Genomic DNA, 24,185 nt, shown 5'->3' on the forward strand with positions numbered 1-24,185 from the left:
GGAGAAGACTTGTTGACTTGTCATGAAAATGATAATACACACGAACGATCATTTATTATAAACATTAATATCAATTACTGTAAAATATATAACAAGCCCCAGTATTCACAAATTGTGTCTCCGCTTTCTAAAACGCATAATCCACCCTTTTTAATTAAATAATTAAAAGAATTACTTTGTGTGGTTTCATTAATTCGATTCTCCCTCATTTTTACGCATAGGTCTTTTTTACTAGACTTCTTTTAAATTGTCTACTTTATTAATTAATTGAATTAATTTTCATATGTTTTATTTTCGTTAATCAATTATAAGATAAAAATGAATTCTGTTATGAATTCTGTTCACATTCTTTTTATTTTGTAAGAAATATTATAAGATTTAGGAAGGAATGAAGAGTGAGAGAGCAAAACGAAAAGAAGGAAGGAAGGTGGAGAGAACTGATGAAAAGCAGAGGGAGAAAATGCAGCCGCCCAGGCAGTGAGCGTCAATCAAGCGAGACACTGTTGCTCCTTTGGACGTTAATTGGAGTGAAAAGCGGTGAGGCCATGGCAGAAGCTGATTTGCTACGGACCAAAAAGATTGTCGGAGGCGAGGTCAAAGAAGGGGAAGGAAAATAGGGTTGGTTTCTTCAAGCCCTCTCCGCTTATTTTCTGCGGCAATTATTCTGAAATATGAAGAGCTTATTTCCACTTGTGGGCCCAGTACTTGCCCCCCACGCCACAATTTCACCAGTGTGAAAGCGACACGTACCGCCATCCACCCAGCACCTACTCTTATGGCCCTGCCTTCACGTCCATCCCCCCCCACGGTACCTTTTCCCTCACAACCCTTCTTTCAAATTAATAACATCTTCCTCTTAAAATATCAAATATCTCTCTTATTTATGCCGCTCCCTCGTCAAATTCTCCCCATTCCCCACTTTTTTTTTTTGACCATGACCCCATCCCTTTTTTAATATATATACAAATATATCCGTGTGATCGTAAACAAATAAATGTTGGTCAGAGAGACGCTGTGTTTATATACGTGTGTTTAAGTGGGAGGGAGTTTATTCTTCAGTTATTTTCTGTCATAATTTTTACCCCTTTTTTCCTGGAAATTTTTTTCATTTTAGATTTTAAATATTTCTTATGATTTTTCTAAAGTTTTCAAATTGTCAATTCTTTTTTTTCATGTTCACTTTATATTTAAAATATTTTTTAATAATTTTTTTAAAGTTTTAACATTTAATTCACTCATTAAATTGCAATTCTTTAGATTAAATTATTTTAAATTCATTGTATTATGTAAAATTATTTTTTAAATCATGTTTCATTATTTATTAAAACTCATATCCATTTTGTTTATTTTACAACCAACTTTACTTTTACTCAATCATAATCCAAACAACTTTTTACCAATCTTACTTTTGCAAACTAACTTTTCTGAACTTCAATCCAAACACAATTCAACTTGTCCAATTTAGCTTTTACCCAACTTCACTTTTCTACAAGTTAAATTGATAATAAGCTACTTTTCTAATCGCTGATCCATACGAACCCAATAAACTTTCAGTATATATAAAAATTAAAAAAATTCATATTTAAGTGATCCTATATAGATATTTTCAGTATATTTGAACATCTTATTCAAAAAAACATGAGTAGATTTCTAAGCAAAATTTTTTTATCCTATAATTGATTAAAAAGGAGAATATATAAAAATTAATTAAGTAGATATAAGATTTTCATAAATTTAATTAACGGTTAAGAGTTAAAAATACCCATAAATTTATAATAAAAGTTTATCAAATATCATATAATTTTTAATAAAAGTATCAAAATACTCTCAATATTTTTTGGGTAGACATTATAGGTATAGTTATTTGTATCAACAACATATAGAATTGTGTATTTATCCTCAAATCTCTGCTAGCATATGTAACTGTCAACTTAAAATTTCTTTTACGTATATACTAAATCCTTTGACAGAATTTAAAGTGTCACTTTTGATAGTGACACCTACAATTTTTTAATAAAAGCACTAAAATACCCCAGTTAAAAGAAAAAAAACCCATTCAATTCATGGGTCCAAGTGTAAAAAAAAAAAAAAGATGTTTGTTCATCTTAATAGAGCTGACATTATTGAAATCTTTTTAAATTTAAATTGGTAGATTTGAGTCTAAAAAAAGTTTATAGTATTGGGTGAATTTTTTGTATATTTCCAGGGATTTTTTTTAATTCTTAACCCTTTAATTAAATATATTCCAAAATTTATGCCTATTCAATTCTAAAATATGCATTTCTCGCTAATATATAAAGCATATTTATGTAGGAAAAAAAGCAGAAAATTTAAAATAAGTCTTCTGGAAGAGACCGCTGCATAAAAGGGAGGATCGAATTAATGGAGCCACTGAATTATATTCACACCATGTAATTCTTTTAATTATTTAATTAAAAAAAATGGGTTATGTGTTTGGGACAGCAGGGTAGCACAACTTGTGAATATTATGACTTTTTGTAACTTTTACATTATTTCATATTAATGTTTATATTAAAAGACCATTTATATTAGGGCTGGAACTATTATTTTCTTGGTCACAACATTAGGGTTGAAACTAGATTCTTGAACGTGAAATAGATGTCTAAAATTTAAATTATCTGGAGCTTGAATTCGTGTATAAATGAGTTAGTATAATTTTTGATTTTTCAAATTTTTCTTATTTTGATTTTTGGCCTTTATAATTTAATAAAAATCTGAACTATTTTACTAATTGAAGGACCGAAACCTATGACTTAAAATTTTAAGGACTAGAACCAAAATTCATACAAATTTAAGGGACCAAATATTAGATTAACCAATTTTTTTTTGGGCTTAGTCTTAACCATTAAAAGTTTTAACATGAAACTTTTTTAAAAGCTTATTGAAAATGGAGGCTTTAAATAGGCTTAAAAGCCCCCAGTACCATATATAATTATTCAAGTATAATTAAAAGCTTATGTTATTATAAAAAAATAATGCATGATTTAATTATTAAATAAATCTAATTAAAATTTGTAATAAAAGAACAAAAGTTTCATCATAATATATCATAAAAACTAGGATCATCTGTTTATGATAGTAACAGAAATAATTATAAAAATTCATCATGGTCACACCAACAAAGCAATAATCTAAGACAACAATATAATTTCTTCATTATTAAATGACTCCTACAAAATAAATCAATTCATTAATATTACAGAGATATATTTAATACGGACTGGAAACATTTTAGCTAGTGATCAGAATGTGAGTAGATTTACAACGTGGCGAATCAAATTTTGAATTTTTGTTAGGAGATGTATTCATATTTAGTGTGCGATAGTGTCTTAAACATAATTGCCTTCTAAAAGGATACCATTGCCCTACCAAAAAAAAAAAAATAAAAGAAGAAGAAGAATATGAGTAGATTTTATCACAAACTTTTTATCCCATTATTCATCAAATAAAAAGATATATAAAAACTAATTAGATAAGTATAAATTATTCATAAATATAATTAAATATATTCCATAATTTACACCTATTTAGTTATAAAATATGCATTTATCATTAATCCAACATATTTGCGTAAAAAATAATGCAATAAACAATTTAAAAGACGTGTCATGAAAAAAAACGACCGACGCGCACAAAGGTGGAAGTACTGAATTAATAAAGTCAATGAATTCACACCACGTAAAGTTGTAAATGTTTCAAGCTAATAATTTATTTATTTTAATTATTTAATTAAAAAGGTGAATTATGTGATTGGCAGTACGGGGACACAATCTGCAGTCAATGAATTATTTAATGTTTTTAGGTAATTAATTAATTATATAAAGTGAATCATGTTGATTAGGACGGAGGGGACACAACTTGTGAATATTATGACTTACTGCTTCCAATCCTAATTATAACAGCTAGTTGACTAATTTAAGAAGATTAAGAAAAAAATTAAATTAGTTATTTGTCATAAATATGTATTGTCTTTCCTAAAATATCTTTGCTAATCAAATGTATTGGCTAGAACTATTATTATTAGAAGGACTATCTTAAAAAAAATACATAAATATTAGAGACAAAGTGGATTGGGTTTTATATTTAAGATTAAAATAAAAATCAAATGAGGTCTCATATTAAGTACCGGAGATAGTATCATATATTTTACATGAAGTGATGTTAATATTTATAGGGTAAATGTCCAGTTTTATTCTCGTGACAAGTCAACAAGTCTTCTCTTTCAAATAAATAAATAAGTATCACACGGTAACGCCATAGTGTGAGGTTGGTTATAAATACAAGGGAGCCGCGTTGACAAGTAGAGGAAGAGTGGTTGTTGCAAAGATTAAAGAAAGCAACAAGTGTGATTATTTGTGGAGCAAAGGCCATGGACCAGAGGCTGGTTAAAGCTGCAATAGATGGAGATGTTCACACATTGCACAACCTATTGGAGGAGGATCCTCAAATACTGGAGAAAGCGTGTTCAGTTCATTTTGCAGATTCACCTCTTCATGTTGCAGCGAGATCAGGGAAAGCAGATTTTGTAAACCACATCGTAACTCGAATGCCTTCATTAGCCACTGAGACAAACCAGCAAGGCATGATCCCATTACACGTGGCTTCTCTACAAGGTCACGTTGAGACAGTGAGGGAGCTGTTGAAGGCAAATCTTGGTGAAGATGATGGAGTGAATCAGTGCCTTGTGATGGACAGGGAAGGCTGGACTCCGCTGCACTGTGCATCACAGAAAGGCAATATCATGGTGATGGAAGAGTTAATCAGTAAATGTCCTCAGTGCCTGGAACAAGTGACGGCAAAAGGAGAGACTGTTCTTCATTTGGCAGTGAACGCCAATCAATTTGGAGCAGTGAACGTGCTGGCAGAGAGGATCAGAAGGCTTCCAAATTTCCAGACAGTGTTGAAAGCGCAGGACCAAGAAGGCAAGAGTGCCTATCAACTGGCGGCAGCGAAGAGACAGTACCAGGTACACACACACATTGAGAAATACGACTTTTGGTCCTAATAAATACATATAAGATCTAGTTTTGCAGTGTAAATTCCACCACAAAATAGATCTTATAATTGGGACCAGAAGTATAGTATATAATTTGCTGTGCATCTGATCAATATATCTGAGTGTTCGTGCTGATTGGAATATAAGTGTGGCATCAGGTACTAGAGGTATTGAAGGAAGAGGAGGAGGAGGGTGGTGAAATAAGAGAGGAGCGTCGAATAAACGTGGAGGGGGAGGGGAGTAATAACGAAGCATCTGAAAAAGAGGAAAGTAATAAGGAAGGGCAGTCGCAGGAGGATGCAATACGAGTGGCGGCCGCCTTATTTATAACATTGACGTACCAAGCTTTGGCAAATCCTCCATCAGTCTTTGTTAAAGACGGCAGAGTTACGGCAGACGGTACTCAAAACTGGTTGCTTTTTTGGTTCTTGACTATGAACACCATGATCTTCCTCCTGTCAATCCACGTCGTGGTTCCCACTTTGGCGCTGGGCCCAAGAATGGGTCCTTTGCCAGTGATCACGTTCTTCCTCGTCGCATGTTATGTCATCTTGCTCGCGGCTTTACACGATGATATATGTCCAAAATTTTTTGTTGCCATTTCACTGATAGGGCTCGTTTTCTTGTTATGGTCACGAGCCAAAGAACAAATCTCACACCTGGCAAGTATGTTGGCAAGAAAAATGGCGCCAAAATTAAAATGGATAGATGACAAGGTGTCCATACCATCAGCAACCTGGATCTTAACCAACATATAATGAATTTGTTTTAGAATTTAGGGTGTGTTTGATATGTGGGAAATGGAGGGAAAGGGAGGGGAAGGAAAGTTTTAATGAGTTCAATTTAAAAAATTAGAAAAATAGGATTAAAAGCTTTTAACTAATTTTGCTTACATTTTTATCTTACATCTTTTTTTTTTTATCAAAATTTATAACCCACTTTTCAATTTTTTTAATTGAGCTAATTAAAATTTTTCTTCTTGTCACTTCTCTTTTAATTCTCTCATACCAAACATAGGGTTAATGTAATCAAATCTTTCTCTTTTCCTACATTTTATGTTTATGCAAGCATGCCACATACTTGTTATAATGGGTTGTATGGATTCACTTGCATATCAGTATTTGCTCTAAACTGAATGAAAAAGAATGATTCAATGAAGCAAACCTTTCATGCTCAAGAGTCAAGACAACCGAATGATGAGAAACTCAAGCTCATCAAATTTGGATTGTTTAGATATGATTTGAATGGTTTTATGTTTTTTAAAATAATTATTTTAGTAGTATATAATTAAAATAAAGATAATCTCTTAATTGTCATTTCTTAAAAAATATAAATATTTGAAAATTTTGAATTAGGGCCATTCATATTAAATCAGAATGGTTCAAATATGATGAGTTTAGATACTCATCGATCCCCCTTAATAAGTACTCAAACCAGGTCCTAAGGACAACATCTTGAAATATTCAGAATTCTCTAATACTTTTTGCTCATTATTTGTCAAAACTACCTAGTTTTGGTGATCATCATCCTTATCCTTGCAGTGAGATCTGCATCATGTAAATATAGTTTTTATAATCTAGGTCTAAAATTTTCAACTCATAGTTTTAAAAATACAAAAAATCTTATTTTGAAAAAAATTACATTAAATTAGGTCAAATGACATTTTCATCTAAAAATTTTTCGCGAAAGGGCTGTGTATATCTGAAAGAGCTTGTTACTCATCGGAATAATTTACATGATGATAAAGTGATATTTTTGCTACCAGGAAATTGGAAAAGCAAGAGGAAAACATAGATGGACAACTGACATATAACTAAGAGAGATCTTCTATGCAACTCGCTTGAGATGCCAATGTACATTGTCTTATAGGCATTGCGTATTGACAATGATATATTTTGTATTTCTTATTCAAATTGGTTGTGAATATTATACAAGATTATATGTAATTTAAAATCATGTTAGATCATGACATGTTACTTAAAATCTAATAATCTCATTATTTTAAATCGTATTTTTAGTAGCAGGGAATTAATAAGCGAGGGTGCTGCCTAACTTGCATTTAGAGCCGGGAATATGGGTTGGAGCCCGCGGGCCAACCCGTCAACCCGCCATAAAAGAGCGGGTTAGGGTTGGCATTTTGCCAGCCCGTCAAAATACGGGCTGCTCTAGCCCGTACCACATAACCCGCGAGCTGTGGCAGGCTAGCCCGTGGGTTGGCGGGTTGGCCCGCCTAACCCGCCATCTTTTTTTTTTAAAATTTTTTCACATAAATAATATATTATTATATTTGAAATTTTTCTTCTCTCATTTACATCTCAATTTTCATGTTACATAATACATATGTAAACAATAAATATTTTTTAAAAATAAGCATACTATATTTGCAGCAAAAATTTAATAACTACAATTAAATACAAGATAATATTTATTACAGAAAAAAAGTATTTTAGAAAAATATGGTGAATGAACTTTAAAAAAAGTTAGATAAATACACTTCTAATTTATTAAGAGATAGTGTTTTGTATCAAACATGACATTTGTATAAAAAAATTTTAAAATTTATCACTTGATAAGTTAATGTTGAATGTTAGTCATGTAAAATATTTATAATATATTGTTTTATATTTATATTGACTATTTTAAATGTGGTTAAATATAATTTATACTTGTGATTACTTTTGAAATTTTGGATCACCATCTATTAGTTTAAAAATTAAATAAAAATAAGATTTAAAAATTGAGAATTAAAAAAAAAAGGATGGGGGGCTGGCGGGCAACCTGCTGTGGTGGGTTAGGGTTGGGACTTTTCCAGCCCGCCAAAATGCGGGCTGATCCAACCCGCACCGCATAACCCGCGGGTTGTGGCGGGCTGGCCCGTATTCCCAGCTATACTTGCATTGGCAATGTCAAATTAACATATCACATTAAATCATTATAATCTAACAAAAATCATTAAATGGATGTGAAATTATAAATCTATTAACTGAAAATTATAATAAACAGCATAGCATATAAATTTATATTAAATTCAGGTCTGTTTAATTCTCATTTTCTGAGAAGCATGGTTGGGTTTGGAAAGTATTTGGACTAGCCGTAATTTCACAGCGTTTGAGATAAATATATAAAATAAATTTCATCTCAATTTAGCTAAAAATATTTTTTCAGAAAAATTAATTGGTTAGTTCTTATAGTTTTATCGAGTTTTGAATTAGATTCCTGTAATTTTTTTCCTTTTTATCCAATCTTCATTATTTGCTTGGTTTTAATATAAATCCCTCCGTTACCGACGCCGTTACTTTAACTGGGAGAGTGACGCGGCACTAAATGAGACGAAGCATGCGTCTTCTCTGCCTCTTCTGGTTCTCCCCTGCATCCAGTCTGCTCCGCCTCTCTCTCCCTCCTCCACTCAATCTCAGCAAACAAACACCATTGTCTCTCTCTCAGCGGTAATGGCACCCTCTTCTTTCTCATTTTTACAGGGAAGAATTATACTCAAATCCTATTAAAAAGAAATAATTATTAAAAAGTCCAATAACAACCTGAACAATATATAATACTCCTCCGGTCCTTATTATAAGACTCCATTTGACTTTTTATTTTGTCCTAATTATAAGACCCCAATCTATTTTGTCTCTTATATTTATGCATTTTTTTCAAGATAATCCTTCTAATAATGATAGTTTTAACCAATATACTTAATTAGCAAGGGTAATTTAGGAATGACAACACTTATTTATTATAAATAACCAACTTAACTTACTTCCTTAATCTCCTCCAATAAATCAATTGGGTCTTATAATTAAGATCGGAGGAGTAACAAGTTTTAAAGTAAGAAATGATACTTATTTTATAATTTTTTTCCCGAGATCTTATTTTAATTCTCTTTGTACCGGACTTACATTTCAGCTAAGCCTTTGCTACCTTCTCAGTCCTTCTCTCTCTCTCTCTGTGTTATTCTCGAATTAGCACATTCCCGTATGCAAGGAGATGTTGAGACTTCATCAACTTATCTTCATTTGTTTTTTCTACAAAAACACTCCTTCCCTTTCTTTCTTTCTTCTATCTTGCATCCCACCTCCCTCACTCTCTCTCTCTCTTCAAAAGTATAAATTGTGGACTTTCATCTCTTTCATGAATTTTCCTCTTTGCACCTTTATGACTGACGACAATATTGCATAGTCAAACAACTAAAATATAATATAATTTGTTTTCTTTGCTAGCAACCTGCTTGTAGTGAAGCTAGTCAAGTTAATTCCCTTATCCGAACTGAAAAATCATTTTTGATCTTTCATTTGGTCTCAGAAACCAACAGCGACACTCTTGGCCCTCTCTCGGATTTTCCATTTTATCAAATCAACTGAAGAGTTCTTCAGCACTGATGGTCCATCCCTTCCCTTCATTTTCTCTTCACTGCTTTGTCTCTCTCACTATAAGATCGCTCTCTCGCTATGAGATCGCTCTCTCACTTTCACTTTTTCTCTCTCATTCATATCCAGAGTAGAAGAAGAAGAAGACGAAGAGCCATAGAAATTGCAAAGATATTGATCACCAGGAGAGGTAAGCTTAACAAGAATGAGGAGGAGGGTAATATTACAACTGAGACGGGAGAGAGAAGTTGAGGGAGAAGTGTTGCAGCCTCACAGGAGAGGAAGATGTGTCCTTACTGTTGCTCAGCGCGACATCACTCTCTCTCTCTCTCTCACAGCTTCAAGTAATGGTGTGTGTAACGGAGGAACTGATACTAAAAGTGAGCAAACAATAAGGATTCGATAAAAAGGAAAAAAAAAAAAAATACAAGGACTTGATTCAGAAATTAGTAAAGCCATGAGGACTAGCATGTTAGTGTTTCCTTTTTTTTGGAGTGGTTATGAAGGTTGTCAAACTCACCCAGAATATATCAGCCCCAGTGAGGCAGCCGATTTTGACCACAAATCCACAATTAGCCGCGGCCTTACCGCGTTTATTCCAATGTTAATGCCAGGTCCAACTTTTTTTTTTAAAAAAATTCAATTCTCCGGTTTTTCCCCCCCCCCCCCCCCACTTTAGTGCACAATAAACTGAAATTGCAGCCTGCTCCTTAAGTCCTTTTCTTTTCGCAGGCCCACCTCTTTTACCCCTCTTTTTTTGTCCCTAATTTTTTCTGCGTCAAATGTTATAATATTTCTTACAAAATAAAAAGAAAGCCAATAGATTTTTTAATTATCCTATAATTAAATAAAAAATAAAATACACAAAATTTAATTCAATATGTCCTAAAATTCACACACATTTAATTATAAAATATGCATTTGTCATTAATAAAACATACCTTTGTAAAAAAAGACAATTAATACAGTAGACAATTCAAAAGAAGTCTTCCAACCAAAAAACAAAAGACCCCACGCGTAAAAAAGAGGGATTTGTTTAATCTTTACGTATTATAATAGGTTTAGGACTAAATCAGGATTAGGAATTAATGTGATCGGGAAGTAATCTAATATTACAACTTTTTAACTGCCAAGTCACTGGAGAAGAAATCTTTCTCTTTTCCTACATTTTCTTTTTGTTTTGAAATTTCAATTAATTATTTCATCCTGTATTTGTACGGAAATAATTATATGAAAAATTAGAAATAAGGGTAATATAACGAGTGTTAGTTCAATATTATTATTGAATTTTGTTATGGTCCAGCTTATTTTATATTTTTAAATTTATGTGCGCCACTTTAAAATGATAATTATTTCAAAAAATGGGACGAAGTGAAAAAGACATTATACTCCCTCCGCTCGTATAAAAAATTACATTCACACACTGTATGGTTCAGGGTTTTTGAGGGGGAGGGGAGGGAAGAAGTCACTGTGTTTGGTTGGAAAAATAGAAGGGAGGGGAGGGAAATATTTTGTCTTTTTTCTCTCTCCTTCCTTCTTCTTTCTTCCCTCTAAAATTGAGATTTTTTGCGAGGAAGAGAAATTTTAGGTTATTTTCAGTCAATTTTATCCCTGCCATTCTTGTATTCTCATGTTTCTCATTAGCTCTCCGACTCTAAATCTTCATCTTCTTTCTCCTCCTCACTTGGACTCGAACATGGTGTTGCTGCTCACCTCTCTCTCTCTTAGAGCCCGGAAAACGGGCCGAGCCTGTTGGGCTGAGCTTGTTTAAGTCTTAAAATTATGAGGGTCGGGCTTGATATTTTTCTCTTTAAATGGGAAATAAGTTTTGAAGGGCTGGTCCTGGAGGGCCGAGGGCTTAAAAGGACCGTCCCTGGAGGGCTCTGGGCCGGCCTGTTTAAGCCATTTTATAATTTTTTTGTTTTGTAAATTTTTTTATATAATTCTAATGTTATTAATTTTTTACATTGTTAATAATATTTCAAATATTTAGTTATTATTATCATTTTAAAATTAAATTTAGTTTTAGACAATAATTTATCCAATTAAATTTTTAAAAAAATGGGTTAATTTGGATTTTAATAATGATTTGATTTATATTATATGCATTGATATTTTTGAACTATATATATATATATTTGATAATAGAGTATTTTTATACTTATATAACATGTAATTCTATAATTTGAATTAGAAATTCATGAGTTTCAACAACAATATTTCTCACATTAAAGTAAAATAATATCTAGATTGAAAAATTTAAAAGTAAAATTCCTATAAAGAAGAAAAACTTGATATTTTTGTTACGAAAGAAAATCATACTTATAAAGAAGAGTAATTAATTATAATGATTATGAAGTTTTAAGAGATTAATAATAATGTTTATTTATTATACAATTGCACTATAGATAAAACTCTTGGATGTTGTTATCTTGTTAATAAATGTTTTAGATGTTCTTGGATGTTGATGGATATTTATATATGAGGATATTTTATATTTGTGACTTAATTTTATTCATATTTATGTCTTTTATTAATAATTTCATTGTTTATTTTTATTTTTTTATAAAAAGATGATAAATATAAAAAATAATATTTTTTTCTTAAACGGGCCAAAAGCCCACGGGCCGGCCCTGAGCCCTCTAGTTTAAGGACCGGGCCTAGCAAATCAGGGTATTTTTTAAATTTCAGTCCTGGAGGGCATGCCCTTTTAAGCCCACCAGCCCTGATTCCCAGCTCTACTCTTTCTGCTACTTCAAGCTCACCGTCTCTTTTTATTCTTTTTCAATTGTCTCTGTTCGCAACTCATTTTTTTTTTTTAAATTTCGGTGAAACCCGTTCCCCAGCATCTTATTGTTGTAATAGTTATATAGATTTATATTATATTATACATATAATAATACTTTTAATAATATATATAAAATGTTAATACGTCACAAAAATATTGTTAATATATGTAATATTATATGATAATAATGTTAGTATTCTTTTTTATTTCAAAATGCATATAAAAATATTTTATTATACAAAAATAAAATAAGGATAAAATTGTCTATATAAAAATTTTTCCCCTCCCCTCTCCTCCTGAACCAAACAAAGTAACATTAAAATCCCTCTCCTCTATTAAAAATTTTCCTCTCCTCCCCTTCTCCTTCTTTCTATTAAAATCCCTCCCATTTTCCTTCGTTGAACCAAACAAACCCTTAATGAACAAGCAGTTAAAACTAGTTAAAAATAATAACTAGGTAAGGAATTTATATATATTTTTCAAATAAGAAATGCATTTTTTAAAAAATATGTCTTTATTTATTATGAGAATAATTGATGGAGACTATAAATGAATAAATGATGAAAGAAAATATATGAGGCAGTATATGTCATTCTCTCCCTATCTCGTAAATAGTTAGCCACCTTTCTAATTAATACTATAAGCTTCACTTTTGAAGAAATATCTGGTCCAATATATAAGCTTTATTTTGAGTTTTGTCTGAACATTTAATATTTTTTTTTTAATTTTGTCCTTTGCAGTGACTTTTGTCCCCAAAACATATCACTAACTTGCGCTGAAAAATGCCGCGTGTGGTAAATGTTTTGTTTAGAAACCCCATTTATATTCTCAACAGCTTCAGCTTGTAGTTTTGTCGTGAGCTGAAAAGTAGAGCACAGGGTTGATCAAAGATTTCGGTCAATAACTCTATATTCAGATTCTGTCAAACGTGTTTCACATTGATGCTAAAATATTGGGATTGAATTCTGCCTTTAAGTGTCGCATATGTTGATATTAAAATCCTGTCCAAGCATGTGAAAGCTCATGGTTCACAATTGTGGTTTAGTTCCCAGCTAGATTCTGTATCTGGGTTAATGAAGCATTCTGTATCTATATTTTTATTATTAAAATACCACAAAGCCCTAATTTTGGGGGAACAAGTCTTTCAAATTTGAACCATTGATTGCCTCCTCTATCGAACCATTGCTCATCATCGTCCGAAACGCAGCCTCCCACAATCTCATCGGCCACCGTTTGGCCAACCCTGAGAATTAGAGCCCTACACCAAGCCACCAAGAACCAAAATTCATGATACAGAGGATATGAGGATGGAAAAAACTAATCCCACACAGTGTAAAGATGAATTCTCACATAGAGAGTGATGTTGATAGATCTAATGAACTTTTCTATAATGAGAATTATTCATCACTTTGATAATATAACTTTATTCCAAATGTAAAGGAAGGCTATCACATACACAGTACTTGACGGGAACACGAACGCTTGGAATAATAGGAGATAGATTAATATTGGAGCAAGGTATATATGCACAGACAGAAATATAAGGAATTCTAGATTGTATAGTCAGGTAATCAAACAAATTAAAAAAAGCAGTAAGCAAAGTGTGATTCTTTGTATAGTGCAAAGGCCATGGATGAGAGGTTGGTGAAAGCTGCAAGAGATGGAGATGTTACCACACTGCTCAACCTATTGGAGGCAGATCCTGTAATACTGGAGAGAGCATGTTCAGTTCATTTTGCAGATTCACCTCTTCATATTGCAGCGCTATGCGGGAAAGCGGATTTTGTGGAGCAGATTGTGACTCGGAAGCCTTCGTTAGCCAGAGAGACAAACCAGCAGGGTATGATCCCACTGCACTTAGCTTCTTTAGGTGGTCATGTGGAGAAAGTGAGGGAGCTTTTGAAGGCAAAGCTTGATGATGATGGAGTGAATCAGTGTCTTCTAAAGGATGAAGAAGGCTGGACTCCGCTGCATTGTGCATCACAGAAAGGCAATATCATGGTGATGGAAGAGTTAATGAGCGCATGTTCTCAGTGCTTGGGACAAGTTACAGCAAAAGGAGAGACTGTTCTTCATGTAGCAGTGAAGGCCAATCAATTTGAAGCTGTGAAAGTGCTAGCGGACAGCATCAAGCGTCACAATTTGCACATACTGTTGAAAGCCCAGGACCAAAAAGGCAAGAGTGCCTACCAACTGGCAGCAGCAAAGAAACAGTACGAGTCGCAGGTATATGTATTAAGGAAAGTACAATATGTATGTGCATGTAATGAATATATACGAGTGTTCAGATATGTTGACTGGAATACATACATGCATACACACACACACACACACACATATAAAACTGTGGCTGCAGGTACTAGAGGTACTAAAGGAAGATGATGAGGAGGGTGACAAAATAAGAGAGGAACGTTGCATAAACGTGGAGGGGGAGGAGAGTGAGAGTGAAGAATGCAGAAAACAGGAGAGCAAGGACAGCAAGAAAATGCAGTCGAAGCGGGATGATGCAATACTGATAGTGGCCACCTTGATCATAACATTGACATACCAAGCAGTGGCAGATCCTCCATCAACCTTGATCAAGGATGGCAGCACTAAAATAGACTGGGACTGCCTTCACTCCTCGAAACATACTTCAAATATCGTAGACCTCCTGAAGAGCTGTCCGGCTGTGGTGCTTTCTACTTTCTTGATTTTCAACACCACGATCTTCGTCCAATCGATCGCCGTCGTGTTTATCACTTTACGGGCCCGAAGGTGGATGTTACTCATCCACATACACGCATACATTGAGTAGTGGCTGCTCATGGTGTGCCTCATCCTGCATTATTGCTGGTTGCTCACGGCTATCAACTATAACCTTGTATATCTTACAATGGTCTTTTGGGTGATAGTGGCTGCAGGTGCCGCGTTATTATTACAACCATCAATTAGGTGCACATTTTACAAATTAGCAAAACAATGGCGTTAAGATTAAGATGGAAACATGACAAGGTGTTCACACCATAAGCAAGGTGAAGGATTATTTATTTCCAATGTATAATGAATTTGTTTTGTAATATATATAGATGTAATGAAATCTTTCTCCTTCCCCACATATTATGTTCGTGAATGGATGTCACTTGTTTTAATGGGCTCTGTGTGGTATTCACTTGCATCTGAACATGTGCTCCAAATTGAATGAGAAGGGAATGATTCAATAAAACAAACCTTTCATATGCTCTCACAAATTAATGTACAACATCCTGAATTATCCGGAACTATGTTTCGGTTTTCCTCGCCTTTTCCTTGTTATATGTCATTTGAGATTCATTTCAATGGATTAAAAAAAAGAAAAAAAAAAAGCTTCTCACATATTTTGTGTAATTTACACAAGAGGTTTAGTATCTTTATCATTTATTGTGAACTAACATTGAAGGCTATTATCTAATTTTGAGGCTCGAATTTGGCTCATTCTAGGTAAGGGTTAATTTTGGCTTTAGTACTATTAAGATTACTAAAACCAGAGTCTAAAAAAATCCACTTTCGTAAGATATCCATCTGGAAAAAATGAACTGTATGGGCATTTAGAAACCCCAGTGTCGCTGGCTTCCCTTCCATAGTCCTCCCTCTCTTTTTTGTGGCGGGTGTGCGCGTATCGTGGTTTCGCCGGTCTTGCAAATTCGGAGCTGTGTTCCTCTTCTTCAAGCTCCATCATTTGATCTATCTTTTGATGTTGGTGTTCTGGTGGTTTGGAGAAGGATTACGCTGCGCCTCTTACTTCTTCCTTCAATGCCACTGCTAGTGAAGCTTTAGCTAAACTCAAATTCCTCTCTCTTCCTTAACTTGCATAGTAGTGTGTGAGAGGAATCTTCACTTCATTTTTCTTCCCCTGTTTCGTTGCTACTATTATGTATGGTCGAGATTATTTGATTCATTTCCTCCTGCTCCTCTACTCAATGTATGCGTGTATGTGGTGGTATTTTTCTTTCATTTATGTGACTGCCGTGTGAGTTTTTGGAATACATGGAGCTGCAATAATTTATTTGAGGTTGTTTCTGTGATGCTCTGCGTGGTGTAGGAGGAATGATAGAAGCTTAAACAAGCTGAAATTGTAGTTTAATATGTTTGGTGAATTTGTTAAATTATAGTTGCGCCCAAGGTGTTTGTTATATGTGTAGGAGAAGAATTTAGTTAGACTGTTGCTGAAATTCTAGCCAACCAAGGTTGGCGTTATAAGAGGAAACTTATTTTGTTAATTTTAACTTCGATGCATGGCAAATGTTTGACGAAATGTTTAAGGGAACAATAAAATTTGAGTGAATGGTAAGCTGTGATTGAAGTGACATAGACTCAATAGAAGTGAGAGATACTTCTTTTATATTGAAACTCGGTGAAAAATTGGACTTGAGCATTACTGGGCAAGAGAGTGAAAGGTGAAAAGTTTGATAATATTATCTGGATCTTATGTCGGTAAAGTGTTTGTGAAATTTTGTGACAAGAGGAATTTAATTAGAGTAAATTGTTTTAAGTTAACAAGTGGCTTGTTGGAACGCACATGATGGGGTTGATTAAATACTTTGAGCAAAGGAAAAGCGGAAGTTGTTCTTTCAAACTTATGGGTTCTGTACATAATTATGATTACTAAAACTCTATCGTTATTCAAACTTGTAACCTTAATCTTCATAAAAAAGGGTAAGACTCAAGTTTCTCACTACTTTAAATGGTTGCAAATTAAGATGGTTTATGAAGTTTATTATGTTGATGACTGCAAAAAGTAAGAATAAGGATCACCATGAAGTATAATAAAAAAGTTCTATCAAATGAGATCGTATGAAATTTCCTTCAATGAAAAAAAAATCTTGATCTGATTATTAATGCCTTTGTTTATGGGTGTTAGGGGATTGCGGATTATATATATAATTAAGAGTTGAATATAGAGACAAATTATAGTTTTCAGAGCACAACGGGTCCGTGATTAGCGTCCCATAATGATAATTTTCAAAAATATTTTTGCTACTTGTTATCAATTTAATTAAACTATCAGTTTTCTCACCAAATGATCTAGCAAATAAAATTTTATTGAAGGAGGATCCTCAAATACTAGAGAAAGCATGTTCAGTTCATTTTGCAGCTTAACCTCTCCATGTTGCAGCACCATCAGGGAAAGCAGATTTACTTAACCACATTGTGACTCAAATGCCTTCATTAGCCAGAGAAGACAAACCAGCAAGGTATGATCCCACTGCACCTGGCTTCTTTAGGAGGTCATGTTGAGACAGTGAGGAAGCTTTTGAGGGCAAAACTTGATGATGACGGAGTGAATCAGTGCCTTGTGAAGGATGAAGAAGGCTGGACTCTGCTGCACTGTGCATCACAGCAAGCAAAATGAGGGTGATGGAAGAATTAATGACAGCATGTCCTCAGTGCTTGGAACAAGTTACAGCAAAAGGAGAGACTGTTCTTCATTTAGCAGTGAAGGCTAATCAATTTGAAGATGTGTAAGTGCCAGCTAACAGCATCAGACATCACAATTTGCACGCAGTGCTTGAAGCCTAGGAGGCTAGGACTAAAAAGGCAGGAGTGCCGATCAACTTGCAGCGGCAAAGAAGCAATTGCTAGTGTATATATATGTATTAAGAAATATTACCTTTAGTTCTTAATATAAGAGTCCGTAGGGGGTTGAATTTCGTCCTAAATATAAGATCTCAATTCGCTTTGTCTCCCAATTTATAAATTTTGTCTCCAAAATATCCTTATTGATTATAAAATTTTTTTCTCAAGAACTATTTCCATTACACATGATTAAAGATGGCAGTTTAGGGAAGTCAACACACTTGTTACAAATAACCAACTTAACTAATTTCTTTAATCTCTTCAAATTAGTTATCTTCTTATATTAAGGATAAGAGGTAGTATATAATATGTGCATTCATCAGTATACATGTTTGACTATTTATGATGGTGGCGTGGGATATAACTGTGGCAGGTGCTAGAGGCTTTTTTTTTTTTTTGACCAGCAGGTACTAGAGTTACTGAAGGAAGATGATGAAAAGCGTGATGAAATAAAAGAAGAACGTTGTATAAACATTGAGGGAATGGGAAATGATGACACTGAAGCATCTAGAAAAGTGCAGAGCAATGTAGCATATTTGTTTCAGGATGCAATACTAGTAGTGGCCACCTTGATTTTAACATTGACATACCAACTTTGGCAAGTCCTCCATCAACCTTTTACAAAGATGGTAGCACTATAATAGGCCGGGGCTGCCTTCGCCTCAACCAGAATCACAGATCATCAGAAGGCCTCATAAAATTCCTCAAGGAGTGTGCAGCCATTTTGGCTTTATTGTTCATGATTTTCGACACCTTGATCTTCTTCCAGTCAATCTTTTTTTCCTTTTTTTGGGTCCATCCAACACCCCCATGTTGTTTATTTAGTTACATCCAACACCATGACCAGTACAGCACTGGATGTGTTAAAAATAAGATTAGGGTGCTGTGTGCATTAAAAAAAATGATGAGGTTGTTGTATGCACCATAAGAAAGATCAGGATACTAAATGTATCATTACCCAATTTTAAATATTGACTGGGTCACTAAAACTGATCCCCGGAATAATTCAATAAAACAAATATTTCATGCTCTCACAAAGGACAAGATCCCGAAACATACGGAATTATCCTATTTGTCTATGGCGAGTCCCAAATACACTCCCCATCAACTTTCTAATTAAGCAAAGATCCAGATTCTAGTTGCTGTATCGATTACATGCCTCCGCCATACTTGTTAATTTAATCTCTATCTCCATTTGCATCTCGCACCCCCAATTCACCCCCTCTTCTTTTCTAATATTGCTCTAGGAATTATATTAGATAACTTATCAATAAATCAGACAAAGCAAGAGGAGGTAGAGGGACACGATCGAGTAAAGGAAGAATGTATAGGAAAAAAGGGGGTAAAAAAAATTTATTCATGTAAAGTGAAAGCTACAACGAAGCATACATTATAATAGGCAAAGAAAGTGGTAGGCATAATAGCCCATCGATTATTAAGATTCGTTTCATCTTCTCCTTAATTCCTTCCCTTGATTGTTATTAATAATCGTGGCCAACCACCCACGTTATTTTGTTATCGAGTCTGCGTGACGTCATTTAATTTATTGATTGACTTGTTTTGGTCATTAGTTTATTCACAAATCATTTGTTTAAATAACTGATTTTCTATTGACCAAGACTTTATTGCTTGCCTCTGTGTGTGTCAATAAACCTACCTATACATTAATTTGACCAGCATTGTTAAGTTCACATATATACGCTTTAAATTCATTAATTAAGAGTTAAGGTGTATCCAATATCATGAAGCAACTTTTTAGTAGCACCCATGAATGGACGTGGAGCAATGATTGATTAGGACTTTATAAACACACACACACGCACGCATATATTTATCATTATTAATTAGGAATATTTGGTTTTTAGTTTTGATTATTATTTTTTATCATCAATTATTATTTTTATTTAACTTTTGGATTTTAAGAATATTATGCATTTAATTTTTAGGGTTAGAGTTGAGGCTATAAATAACTCTTAACGCATCTCATTTTGTAGATGCCTTTGAAAATTAATGAGTTGAATAATGAGTATTAAGTTTCCTCTCTTCCTCTTCTATATTCATCTAATTAATTTCCTCCCAACAATTAAGACGTTTAGTTAATGACATTAATTATCAGCACCCACCTTTTTTGGGTTTGGATCTTCTCAGAATCCTTCTTTCTCATTTTCTTCTCAATATCTGATCTTCACGATTGGATCAAATGATAAATGGTTCAAATTTCATAATTTATAAAACTATTATTATAACATTACATAAATAGGAGAGAGAAGGTGGACATCTGTTTTTTAAAATATTAAATTTGAACTATCTATTATTTGATCCAATAGTGGAGATGAGATTCTGAGAAGAAAAGAAAAAAGAAAGATTCTGAGAGGATCCAAACCCCGTTTTCTCTTGATATCTTTCCATTTACTCCCTTCTGTAATTTGTTTCATAATCTTTAATTTTTTTGACCGGATTTAGCCTCACTACCAAAAAAGGAAAAAAAGACTTTAGGCGGCGACCCTGGAAAGTCACTACTAAAAGTAGACTTTTAGCGGTGACTATTAGTGTCGCCTTTACTTTAAGCGGTGACTTTCTAATATCACCGCTAAAAGTATAATATAATAATATATATTTAATTTTACAATAGTAATAAACAAATTCAATCCAACTCAACAGTAAGAAGATCGGATGCGAAAAGAGGTGGTTATGAGTTCGAACCTTAAAGAAGACACATTTAAAGTGAAAATATTTGGATAGTGACGTGGCAGGGGAGGAGTGATGTGGCAATGACGTGGAGATGGCTGACGATGATGTGGAGGTGGCTAGTGATGATGTGGTGCCCCAGCAGTGATGAGTGGTGGCGGGTAGCGATGATGTGGTGTCGATAAGCCCAATTTTTCTTGGACATCACTTTCAGCGATAACAAAAAAATCGTAACTGAAAGTCACTTTTGGAGGCAACTAACTTTCAGCGGCGATAGATTGTTGCCGCTGAAAGTTCTTTAGCGGCGACAAGAAGGTTGCTGCCAAAAGAAAATTGTAAAAGTGGCTGTTGAAAGTGTCTTTTAGCAGCGGCATTTTTTATCACTGTTGAAATTTTTCAGCCATGGTTACTATGGCAATGACTTTTTAACGGCAACAAGTTGCCACTGAAAACTTTCAGCAGCAACTTTTATACCACTGAAAGTCAATTTTTTTGTAGTGCCTTTTATAGGTAAAAAGTTATGTGCTTCGTCTTGCTTACAAGCTCAAGCCGATAATGTCAGCCTTGGAGATTAAAAAAAAAAAAAAGGTCAACAAATTAACACCATGTAAATGTTTCTAGCTGGCATATAGACGTAATTACGATGGAGTGACGTTTCTATTTATTTTTAATTATTTAATTAAATATGATGAATTATGCCATTGGGAGTTGGGGGCCCAACTAGTGAATATGATGAGCTAGTATAAATTTTACAATGTTTGATATTAATATTTATACTAAAAGACCATTTGTCTATATTGTTTTTTGGGTGAATTACAATCGAGTCCCATAAAAGAAAAATAATTACTAAAAAATCTCAATAACAACCTTAACAGCCTATAATAACAAGTCTTATAGTGAGAATGACAACCTCTGGAACTTGTTTTTTAATTGTTTTCCTTGCTTAGAATTTCATTATAATTCTCCCTTTATTTTTATGACAAGTTAGCAAGTGCAAGTCAATATATCTCAAATCCATGAATCACGCAGAAGAAACAAACCAGTGATTACTTCCCCAAAAAAATCAAATATCCAACTATATACTTTTTAACTCTAGTATTCATAAATCTTACCGAATCACTTTTATTTCTTCATTATTAATTAGGAAACCCTCACATGGCATCTCCTACCCTGCAAGTCAAACCTCTTCAAGACTTGAACGTTAGAAAATATAATGATTTAGTATTTATATTTGCTAATTAATTTAAATTAAAAACCAACAATTTGCAATAAGACAAGTAGAAAATAAGGCTTGAGATCCCAAATTCAAATTCAAAACTACATCAACTTGTGGGTCGAGGGTGCCCAAACTCAAATTATGTTCTCTTGGCCACTTGACTCAGATCAAGACATATGGCCTTGAAATACTAAAATTGTCTGTTATAATTTAAAAATAAAGTGTTCCTATCTTCCTAACATAATGAAAAATAAAACCATTCAAAGCTAATTTCCAAATTTTTTTAAATGTATATCAAAATAAGTCACAAAAAGTAATTAAAACTTCAAAAATGAATAAAGGCAATACTATAACTTAATTAATTGATTGAAACCTAACATTTATTGCCTTCTTTTTTTAAGAAATCATAATTAAGTTGGTCAATTTTATTTAGTCGATCCACAAATCCTAAGGAGAGTTGATAGCAAAAATGAACGAGTCAATTATTGCATCCTTGAAATGAATAAATAAATAACACAGTGACAGAGGCCGCTGTGAGGTTATAAACACGGGCTAGTGGAGGAAGGGGGTTGACAGAGCAACAAGTGTGATTATATTTAATTTGCGGTGCAAAGGCCATGGACGAGCGGTTGGAGAAAGCTGCAAGTGATGGAGATCCTGAAACACTAGAGATAGCATCTCCAGTTCATTTTGAAGATTCAGAGCTTCACGTCGCAGCAAAACTAGGGAAAGCAGATTCAGTGAAGCAGATTGTGACCAGCGTCCTTCGGTAGCCACAAAGAGAAACCAGCAAGCTATGTTCCCATTCCACTTGGCTTCTTTGAACGGTCATGTTGAGACTGTGGGGGAATTGTTGAAGGCAAAGCTTGATGGTGGAGTAGAGAAGCAGTGCCTTGCAAAGGACGATGAAGGCCGGACTCCGCTGCACCTTGCATCAAAGAATGGCAAAATCAAAGTGATTAATGAGTTAATCAACGCATGTCTTCAGTGCTTGGAAAAAGTGACAGCAGAAAGAGAGACAGTTCTTCATTTAGCAGTGAAAGCTGATCAATTTGAAGCTGTCAAAATGCTTGCGGACAGAATCAAGCATCACAATTTCCACAAGGTGTTTAAAGCACTGGACCAAAAGGGCAAGAAGAGTGCCTATCAACTAGACCTGGGAAAGCGGGCTGGCGGTGCGGATACGGGCCAGCCCGCCGCGGTGCGGGCTGAAGTAGCCCGCACCAAATGCCAGCCCGAGCCCGCCAAGGCGGGTTGGCGGGCCAGCCCGCCTAAATTTTTTTTTTTTAAATTTATTATATTAGTATGAGTTAAGCCTAATTTGAAATGTTGAAATTAGGCTCCGAGTTTTAAACTTGAGTAATGGATTCTAATAAAAAAAAAGAGAATTAATTTATAATATTAGAAGAAATTTAAGAAAAACTAACATATATATTTTTTATAAATAATTAATTTAACTAGTTTTCTTATCCAAATTAATTAAGTAAATCTTTTATGTGTGTGTATGTATGACTATATGAAAATCACATATTTATCTAATCTTATGAAGCCGTGCATACTAACGACAAATAGATATAAAAATAAAAGATGGATAGTGCTCTTCATATAACCATACATATATATGAAGTGCTTAATTAATTATATATATAATGATATGGGTGAGGTAATGTCCATATGAAATTTAATGGTCAAAATCATTTAACTATATTATATAATGTATTAAAAATCAGAAAAAGTAAAAAAAAAAAAAAAGCGAGTTGGCAGGCTAGCCCGCGGCGGAGCGGGCCAAAAGCGGTGCGGGCTAGAGTAGCCCGCACCGTGGCGGGCTGGGAAAACATCAACCCAAAAAGGCGGGCTGGCGGGCTGGGCCCGTGGGCCCAGCCCGTATTACCGGCTCTACTATCAACTTGCAGCAGCAATGGAACAGTTGCAGGTATATTGAGAAATACGTTACTATTTCCAGTTCTTAACATAAGACTCAGTTGACTAATTTACCTGATTTGTAACTGATGTATAATCTAATGCTACACATAAGTATTTTAAAGAGATCATGTAACTTACACTATAATTAACTCATTATTTAGCTTTCTCAATCTTCCCAAATTGGTCAACTAGATCTTATATTCTTTCGGTTCTAAATATAAGATCCCTTTTGTGGTGTAATTTGCATGACAAAATGGGTTTTATATTTAGGACCGGAGGAATATTAAGGATGGGAGGTGGTACGTTACTATCTTTGATCCTTAATATAAGAACTAAATAGCTAATTTTAGGATAATAAAAAAATTAGTTAAGTTAGTTATTTATAATAATAAATAGGTTTTGGCTTTTCTAGATAACCTTGTAAATCTTGAGGGGTAATCAATAGAGACATCTTGGGGGAGAAAATTATGAATTGAAGAGACAAAATAGATTGAGATCTTATATTTATAACAAAATTGACCTTCTTGTCTAGCTCTTATATCAAGGATTAGAAGTAGTATATAATATGTGCATCTGATCAATATATTTGTA

At 33.8% G+C, this 24,185-nt stretch overlaps 2 protein-coding genes across 2 annotated transcripts; both read left to right on the forward strand.

Moving 5' to 3' along the window:
* Positions 1 to 4,390: 4,390 nt before the first annotated feature.
* On the forward strand, positions 4,391 to 5,775 carry LOC114737074 (delta-latroinsectotoxin-Lt1a-like). The gene is made up of 2 exons (XM_028924970.1): positions 4,391 to 4,987; positions 5,176 to 5,775. Exons 1-2 carry the CDS (start codon positions 4,391 to 4,393, stop codon positions 5,773 to 5,775), a joined length of 1,197 nt encoding a protein of 398 aa, XP_028780803.1.
* An 8,026-nt stretch (positions 5,776 to 13,801) lies between these two features.
* LOC114737075 (ankyrin repeat-containing protein BDA1-like) lies at positions 13,802 to 17,543 on the forward strand. The gene is made up of 3 exons (XM_028924971.1): positions 13,802 to 14,398; positions 14,529 to 14,846; positions 17,364 to 17,543. The coding sequence occupies exons 1-3, from the start codon at positions 13,802 to 13,804 to the stop codon at positions 17,541 to 17,543; spliced, it is 1,095 nt and encodes a 364-aa protein (XP_028780804.1).
* The last annotated feature ends 6,642 nt before the right edge of the window (positions 17,544 to 24,185 follow it).

This window comes from Neltuma alba, unplaced genomic scaffold (genome assembly GCF_004799145.2).
Source record: "Neltuma alba isolate B1F8T4 unplaced genomic scaffold, ASM479914v2 tig00013403_pilon, whole genome shotgun sequence".
In the NCBI taxonomy this organism is placed as follows: domain Eukaryota; kingdom Viridiplantae; phylum Streptophyta; class Magnoliopsida; order Fabales; family Fabaceae; genus Neltuma; species Neltuma alba.

Excerpts from the sequence above, each read along its gene's own strand:
- LOC114737075 (XM_028924971.1), top strand. The coding sequence starts at position 13,802 with ATGGATGAGAGGTTGGTGAAAGCTGCAAGAGATGGAGATGTTACCACA. Across the intron at positions 14,399-14,528 it reads AGAAACAGTACGAGTCGCAG|GTACTAGAGGTACTAAAGGA; the intron begins GTATATGTATTA and ends CTGTGGCTGCAG. Across the intron at positions 14,847-17,363 it reads TGAAGAGCTGTCCGGCTGTG|CCAGAGAAGACAAACCAGCA; the intron begins GTGCTTTCTACT and ends TGCCTTCATTAG.
- LOC114737074 (XM_028924970.1), top strand. The coding sequence starts at position 4,391 with ATGGACCAGAGGCTGGTTAAAGCTGCAATAGATGGAGATGTTCACACA. Across the intron at positions 4,988-5,175 it reads CAGCGAAGAGACAGTACCAG|GTACTAGAGGTATTGAAGGA; the intron begins GTACACACACAC and ends GTGTGGCATCAG.